Below are 8,407 nucleotides of genomic sequence, written 5' to 3' on the forward strand. Positions count from 1 at the left end.
TGCCGAGAATTTCTTATTCAGTTCTGTTAATAAATCTGCTGCGTTTAGATCCATTACTCCATTTTTCTGCGACCGTGTTGTGACAGTTTTTTCATTGGATTATTTTACTCAAATGTTTTAACATTATTACTTTGACTTCTATATGAGTAATCATTTCTATAGATGTGTACTTTTACTTGAGTACAGTTATTGGTCACTCTACCCACCTCTACTTGTATCTCCAAACACTGATAATCAGCATAAGCAGATGCGATTTTATCACTGACTTCAGCATGTGAAGATTTTGAATGCGTTTTATTAATATGTAACCTGAAGAAATCCTGATGTCTTCAGACCAAAGGTGATCAGAAACTCCACCCTCTCACAACACTTCCCAGGAAAAGACTGACTTGTTTTTTCTCCTTTCTGTCACACTGATTTTCTTCTTTGACAAAAGCAAAAACAAAGAGAAACTTTGATGCATTTTTAGAATTTTGTTTCTGAACAGACAGCAAATCTTTGTGATTCTCGTGGTTATTCATGTTTGAAACTGTCGTTCAGAAAAAGAAAGTAAAGTTTAGATTGCTGGAGCTCAAACAGTGAAAATGGCTTCATCAGCTGAATATGACTATAATTGTCCCGTGTGCTTTGAAATCTTCAAGGCGCCTGTTCTTTTATCATGTAGTCACAGTGTCTGTAAAGAGTGTCTTCAACAGTTCTGGAAAGCTAAGGAAACTCAGGAGTGTCCTGTCTGCAGGAGAAGATCCTCAAAGGAAAATCCTCCATTAAATCTGGCGTTACAAAACTTGTGTGAGTCGTTCCTGAAGGAGAGAAATGAGAGCCGTTCATCAGGATCTGAGGAGATCTGCAGTTTACACAGTGAGAAACTCAAACTCTTCTGTCTGGAGGACAAACAGCCTGCATGTGTAGTGTGCTTTACTTCACAAAAACACATCAATCACACAGTCAGACCCATCAGTGAAGTTGTTCCATCATATAAGGTAGGTATTTCTCTCTACCATTCTACTCAACTTCATATGACATATACTCTACTGTGAAAAAGTACTTGCCCCCAAAACTGATTTCTTCCAGTTTTTGTGTATGTCTCATACTAAATAAGATCTGTGGGAGTTCAACCAACTCTTCTTTCAGCTCATGCTTTCCAGCATGAACTGCTTGTTAAAGGTGCCACAGCATCTAAACTGAGTTTAATTCAGAACTTTGACTAGACCACTCCAAAACTCTAATTGTTCTAACTTACTCAAAGACCCATCCCACCCTGGACAATTCATATCTATTGTATCACAGGCAAATAGATTTACGAACAGTTTCAACTCCAGAGCCACACAAGAACTAAATACTGTTAAGCAGTAATCTCTCAATTGTACTTTGAGTGGACAATTGCACTTTTTGGAAGTGGACTACCATTTTCTTTAATATTTAGCGTAGTGTGTTACTGGTTTAAGACCTTTAACCAATTTAATGCCATTGAAAAAGTTTTATATAAGTGTATATTGTTGTCACAGTCATCAGCTGGTAAGATGGCCACCAGAGGGCACTCCTCCCAGATCATTGCCTCTTTGTCTTGGACTTCATTTCCCATTTCCCTTTGCCCAGTCTATCATGCCTCATTGCTTCCAGCTGTGTATCATTAGCCAGTTTAGCTCACTCTATACAGTATAAACCATGTTCACTCAGTCTTTGGTCTTGAGGTTTTGTATTTGTTACACTGCTTGCTGAGCTTATTTTGTTGGTCCTGTGTTCTGGATCACCTTGTGCTTTCTGCTTTATTTGGATTGCTTTTCACCTATTGTCTGTTTATTGGATAATTATTCTGGATCATTCCAATAAACCTTTGCTTGGATCTCGTAAACAAGTTTGGGAGACAGTTGTCTGACAATTGTATTTATTCAGGTTGCTTTTATTTTATGTTTAGTTTAAATTTTTGCACACACCTATATTTTTTTCCAGCACTGTATAATCACTGTAATCTTTTTTTTTAATAATATTAGGAGGAGCTCAGTAAGGCACTGAAGTCCTTACAGGAGAAACTTCAACACAATGAAAACATTAAAGAAGAGTTTGAGGAAACAGTTAAACACATCAAGGTGAGAAAACAGAATCAAGAGTCATTTTCAGTAGAGCTGTAATTTACACAATTATGATTTGTTATATTTAATATAATGGATTCCAATTTATTATTTTTTGTGTATGACGAGCAGCAATCTGCTTCTGGATCTGTTATATGTTGGGTGTCTGAGTTTCTCTTTGATCTGAATGATGTGATGTGTTGATTGAGATGATTGAAGTGAATGTGATTTGATTTCAGTCTCAAGCTGAGCACACAGATCGTCAGATTAAACAGCAGTTTGAGAAGCTTCATCAGTTTCTCAGAGATGAAGAAGAAGCTACAATCACTGCACTGAGAGAGGAAGAGGAGCAGAAGAAGCAGATGATGAAGGAGAAGCTGGAGGAGATGAACAGACACATCTCAGCTCTTTCACACACAATCAAAGACACGGAGGAGATGATGAAAGCCAGTGACGTCTGCTTTCTGAAGGTCTGATTTCAGATCATCCATTGATTGATTGAGGCTTGATTGAGTTCTTGATGATAAATGGTGTGTTTGTTCTGCAGGAGTTTCCAGTCGCGATGGAAAGGTGAGTGATCTGCTGGTGTCTCTGGTCTCTCTGCTTCTGATCCAAAGCCACTGCAGTTCTGATCCTGAATGTTCTTCCAGAGTCCAGATCTCATCACAGCCGGATCCACAGACGCCTTCTGGAGCTTTGATTCATGTGCCACATTACTTGGGCAACCTGCCCTTCAGAGTCTGGAAGAAGATGCAGGACATCGTCCAAAACAGTGAGTCTGGAGAAGATCTGTGCTGTTACACACACACTGGAAATGACGCATGAGGCAATATTGACAGATTTCAGCATTATGTGTGAATAACCAGATGAGCTACTACACCAAAATGAGCCGAAAACAAGAGAAGAACAACTTTGGTCCACATGATATTTACAGTTACAGTGATACAGCAGATCTCAGTTCAGTTTGATTGATTGGCAAATCTAAAATATTTACTGTAACAACACTGACAATGATGAGAGGAAAATGTCTGATCTTTCTGATCATTAGGACGAGTGCCATAATGCATAATAATCTGTGTGCGGTTCACTCTTGATCATTATATGAACAGTTGGGGCAGTTTTTTCATTAGGACTATAGGGCGACGCACCACCAAAGTATGGAAGGGTGGGATTTTTTTCTATCACATTCAACCACAGTGTTATGCTAGCTTTCGTCATACGTAAACTTAACTTGTGCAGCGATTGGTGGGAACAAACATACTTCTGTTAATTATCTTTAAGCTAAAGTCAGGACTAGTCTATATTGCCTGAATAAAGAAAACCAGTATCTTACCAGCAAAGTTTTGATGTATGACGATTGTAATGGAGGTAAAGACAATTACAGTGACATACAGGAGTCGTACATTATTAGACATGTGCAAGTTCGTTATTATTAATTCAATTCAATTTCCAATTCAAGTTTATTTGTATAGCGCTTTTCACGATGCAAATCATTGCAAGCAGCTTTACAGAAAATTAAAGTTTCTACATTATATTTAGTAATAGCTTATCAGTGGTGACTATCTCAAGTTGATGTCCATAATGGCAGAAATGTACGGTAAAAATCAAGCAGTTAGTTAATGTCATGTAATCAAACAGACGGTGAACACTATTAACAGCAATGATTATATGTTGCGATCAAACTTGTAGCAAAATTTTGTAGTTTATGTTGTTTCAGGGTTGGAATCATCTGAGGTCCTCTGAGGTGTTTGCATCATATCTTCTCAGGTGTTCGGTCATCTCGGGTCTTTGTAAGGGCTGGATCCAGACTGAAGCTTGTGTAATTCCTTGTTACCACAGGATGCCAATCCCGTGGCAGAAACAGAGAAGGTAATAGAGAGAAATTAGTGTAGCTGCTGTTCCAACTAAGCAAAAAATGATGTTCAACCCAAGCAAAAGAATGATAATGTGCATTTGATCAGATATAACTGAATTACAAGGTTATGAGATGCATTGTGTGAATGCTTGGCTAAAGAGATGTCTTTAATCTAGATTTAAAGGGAGAGAGAGTGTCTGAACCCCGAATGTTATCAGGAAGGCTATTTCAGAGTTTAAGAGCCAACTGTGAAAAAGCTATAATTTTTTAACTGATACAGAAGTTAATAGGTAGCCAGTGCAGAGAGTGTAAAATTGGGGTAATATCATATTTTCTTGACCTGGTAAGGACTCTAGCAGCTGCATTTTGGACTACCTGTAGCTTGTTTATGGAAGATGCAGGACAACCACCTAGCAGTGCATTACAGTAGTCCAGTTTAGAGGTCATGAATGCATGAAATGCATCAGAAACAGTTAACATGTTCCGTAGCTTGGCTATGTTTCTAAGATGGAAGAATGCTGTTTTTGTAATATGGGAAATATCACGCCATACTTTATTGGATTTAACTGAGAGGATTCCCCATTTAAATAGACAAAGTAATAGCGATTGGAAAGGTAGGATCTAAACCATCTTAAAGCCTGCCCTTGAATACCTGTTTAGTTTTGTAATCGATCTATGAGTATGTCATGATCTATAGTGTTGAACACAGCACTAAGGTCAAGTAAAACTTGCAATGAGATGCAGCCTTGTTCTGACGCAAGAAGCAAGTCATTTGTAATTTTAACAAGTGCAGTTTCTGTGCTATGATGGGGCCTGAAACCCAACTGAAATTTTTCATAGATATAATTTTAGTGTGCAGATTAGTGTGCAAATAAACAAAACCTTGTATGTGCGCTCTCTGATAGCTTTTGGCAGAGCACATTTCAGTATGGTCGCATGTCTGGCAAGTGTTTTATAATGGACACTCGCTGAGGAAGCGTGTTTTTATAGGAGTTTGCAGTAGTCAGTGGTGTTTATATGGGCATCAACAATCACTCTGACAGAAGAACTGGAACGGAGTTCACTGATCATGTTGAGCTGCCTTCAGATCACCAAATTCAGAATGTTTTTATTTGCTTTTTTTTTAATTTGTTTTGCTCAATGCCATTTATTCATTAAAATGCATTATATCAATATAAGGAATATGGTCACATAATAGTAATTACAATTCAAGTCTAATTTCAGGTAAAACCTGTGAACCAGAGAACGAAAACGTCAATATTTTTAGACATATCTTTTATTAAATAGTAATGCGGCACAAATTTGCTGGTAATAATGCTGTAAATGAGTCCCACCTGTCGCGACATTCCCTACTGTGCCTTCTCTTAAAAAATAACATTTTAAACCACGTACAATCTATATATAGTTCCCAACAAACATATTGTTTATTGTAAAACATCTTGAAGATTAGCAAACAAGTTGTTGATTCAGTAAATGATAAGCTATTTAATCACAAACAGGGACATCATGCACATGCATTCATTTTGAGGGGGCCTTGTCATGCTTGTCATGTGTGACACAGCAGCCACGATAGTGCTGTATAACTGATATAGGCTTATTGGTTTTCTTTTTTATTTAATTTTTTTTATTTAAAATATTCTCAAACCATATCATGAAATATCTCTATTCTCAAATGTGTAAGGAAATGCATTTTGCACCTTTATAAATCATGTTAGTTGATCTATAACGAGTGATGGGCAAAGTAGCCTAATTTCTTATGTTGTCTTAAGTACCAGATATGGGTGTCATGTCATAAAATATTTTTTAATACAACTGACTTTGTATTTAACGTAAATTTTATAAAAACATTGTTACTAATTATAACACTTTCAATGTACAAATAGATAGCAAAGAACATTATCATTGACTTCAGTCTAGCCAGAGTTCAAGCACTCTCAAAATCTCCCTTTATAATCACTAAAGCTGTTTACACTGTGAAATTAATATCTTATATTGTACGCACATCTGCACTTTGTTGTTTCTGATGAGAGAAAGAGAGCAGAATTCAGGCAGCAAGGGCGCACACTGAACAAAACCCCAATGTTTCAGCGATAACTCATCTGTCATGTGTTGGTGATACAAACTGCACAAGCACGAAGGAGATCAACAAAAAGTCTTTTAATTAGATAAATCCAGGAGAACAGGCACGGAAACCAACTTAACATTGACGAGAACGGACGAAGTCTATGTTAGAACTGAGGGCTTATAAACCTGAACCAAGCAAAGGGAACTAATGGGATAATTAACAAGACACCAGGTGAACAGACTGACTAATTAAACAGACTGGGGAAGACTAGGTCACAGGGGAAACACAGAGACAGAAAACTACAGACATGTATCAGATCGCCCCCCTCCGGGAAGGTGCGACCTCGCGCCGTATAGAGTCCAACTGAGGAGGGAGGGAGGGAGGGAGGGCGACATATTTCAACTGAGGAAGGAGGGTGGGGTCTCAGGAGGAGGGCGTGGAGCAGGAGAGGGGCAGAAACAAAAAAAAAAGTCCAAAAATGTCCATGGAGGGTGGGAGGAGCCAAGGGGATGCCAGGAGCAGGAGGAGCCAGGTGGAGATCCAGAGACCAGCCAGGACGAGGCCCCAAGGTGGAGCCAAGGGGAAGAAGGTCTTGACAACACCCTGGGGACGAACGATGGAGCCACTGGAGGTGGAGACCCAGGTGGAGCAGAGCAGACGGAGAGCCAGGCGACACAGAGAATCCGAAGGGCCAAGGCAAAGCTGAAGGCTCAGGCGACCGAGGCGGAGACGGGGATCTGGAAGGCCGCAGCGGAGCTGGAGCGACTGAGGACGAAGGTGGAGCCAGAGGGAAGGAGGAGCCTGACGGAGCCAGAGGGACGGAGTGACGAGGCAAAGCCAGAGGTTGGAGTCCTGAGGCGGTGGATGGTCGACAACTGACCAAGGTGGAGCCGGAGGGACGAGAGAGCCCGGTGGAGCCAGTGGGATGACGAGACACGGTGGAGATGAGGGAGATAGGAGCCAAGACGGAGCCAATGGGTCGAAGGACCGAGGTGGAGTCCAGGACTCGGAGGCTGGAGGCAGAGACAGGGGATCTTCACGACTTGGCACAGCTGGAGACTGGAAGTCACGAGGCAGATCAGAGCGCTCTGATTGTGCTGACTGAGGGTGAGCTGAGGGACTGACGGGCACCAGCGGAGCCAGGGCTGAGGAACTGGCTAGTTTTAGAGGAGGCAGGAGAGGGAGGCTGGGTGGGAGCTTAGGAGACGTAGGAGAGCTGGACCGAACCAGCGGAGACTCAGGAGACGTAGGAGAGCTGGACAGAACCAGCGGAGACATAGGAGAGCTGGACGGAACCAGCGGAGACTCAGGAGAAGTAGGGAGTAATGGAGATTCACGGGAACTGGGTCCAACCTCTCCAAACCAGTCAATCAAATCCTCCTCACAAATGTCCAAAAGTTCCTCAATAGCTCCCAGAGGCCATTTGCAGCTCACCCTCAGTGTCGGGAGTGTTGGTGGGGCTTCACTCTAAGCCCTCGATCTCCACGAGGACTCCCACGGCGATACACGTTGTTGTCGGCTCACGCACCTGGTCAGACGTGTCTTGAGGCTCTGGCTCCGGGGCGATAATCTGCTCTGTCACTCTATTTTGCGGTGGCTCGTTAATCGCGGCGGGCTCCGGCACTCTGTCTGCGGTGGGCTCTGACATCCGTTCCACACAGTGGGATGAAGGCTGTCTGATCTCTGGGGCGGGAGTGGGGCTGGAGATGTCTTCCTCTGCGGGGTAGATGGTGAATGGAGATCCGTTATTCTCCACAGACGTGTAAAGTATTGGAGTAAATGTAATTAGTTACTGTACTTGAGTATCTTTTCGGATACTTTGTAGTTGTACTGAGTATCAAAGATATTAGCAACTTTTACTCAATACTTCACTACATTTTTGAATGAGTGTTGTAGTTACACATTACATTTTGCATGGACCTAGTTTTTTTTTTCTGCGGCAGTTTATTTCTGCTACAAAACACGTGATCTTGCCAATTACTGGTCACTGAATGTACTGCATCTTGTGCGTTTTGCCCTTACTCACCCAAACTTTTCAACAAGCCTACTTTATGTGAATGCGAGTTCCTTACCAAGTATTTGAGAATCACAGGTGTTTTATATATGAGATGAGGACATGAGGCAGCCAGCAATGAGGCAGAAACCAGCACATCCACTGCAAGAAGGCTTTGACTTTTTAATTTTACTTAACATAATTTTATCTATCCATTATACTGAAGAGACCTTTTTGAAGGATATTGTTTTTTTTGTTGTTTTGTTTTTTGTTGTAATTTTGAGGTGTTCAGTTTTATTTTGGTTTTAGAAAATAAACATGATTGCTTTCCTCACAAATCAACTCTTTCTTGTTTTTGTTTCATGCTCTCTGTGCCTTGCCCTGGACTTTTATGTCACTTCCTGTCTCCCGTGGTGTTTGTAGTC

The 8,407-nt window shown here is 41.1% G+C and overlaps 1 protein-coding gene across 1 annotated transcript in view; it reads left to right on the forward strand.

Annotated features, from left to right (window-relative positions):
• The first annotated feature begins 584 nt into the window (after positions 1 to 584).
• The window catches only part of LOC107706712 (tripartite motif-containing protein 35-like), a 12,788-nt gene continuing 4,965 nt past the window's right edge, over positions 585 to 8,407 (forward strand). The window contains exons 1-5 of the mRNA XM_016510521.1: positions 585 to 980; positions 1,992 to 2,087; positions 2,309 to 2,539; positions 2,617 to 2,639; positions 2,720 to 2,841. Of these exons, the coding sequence (XP_016366007.1) occupies positions 585 to 980; positions 1,992 to 2,087; positions 2,309 to 2,539; positions 2,617 to 2,639; positions 2,720 to 2,841 (868 nt within the window). The remainder of the gene's footprint in view (positions 981 to 1,991; positions 2,088 to 2,308; positions 2,540 to 2,616; positions 2,640 to 2,719; positions 2,842 to 8,407) is intronic.

Source organism: Sinocyclocheilus rhinocerous, unplaced genomic scaffold (genome assembly GCF_001515625.1).
Source record: "Sinocyclocheilus rhinocerous isolate Xijiao unplaced genomic scaffold, SAMN03320098_v1.1 scaffold2731, whole genome shotgun sequence".
NCBI classification, from domain to species: Eukaryota; Metazoa; Chordata; class Actinopteri; order Cypriniformes; family Cyprinidae; genus Sinocyclocheilus; species Sinocyclocheilus rhinocerous.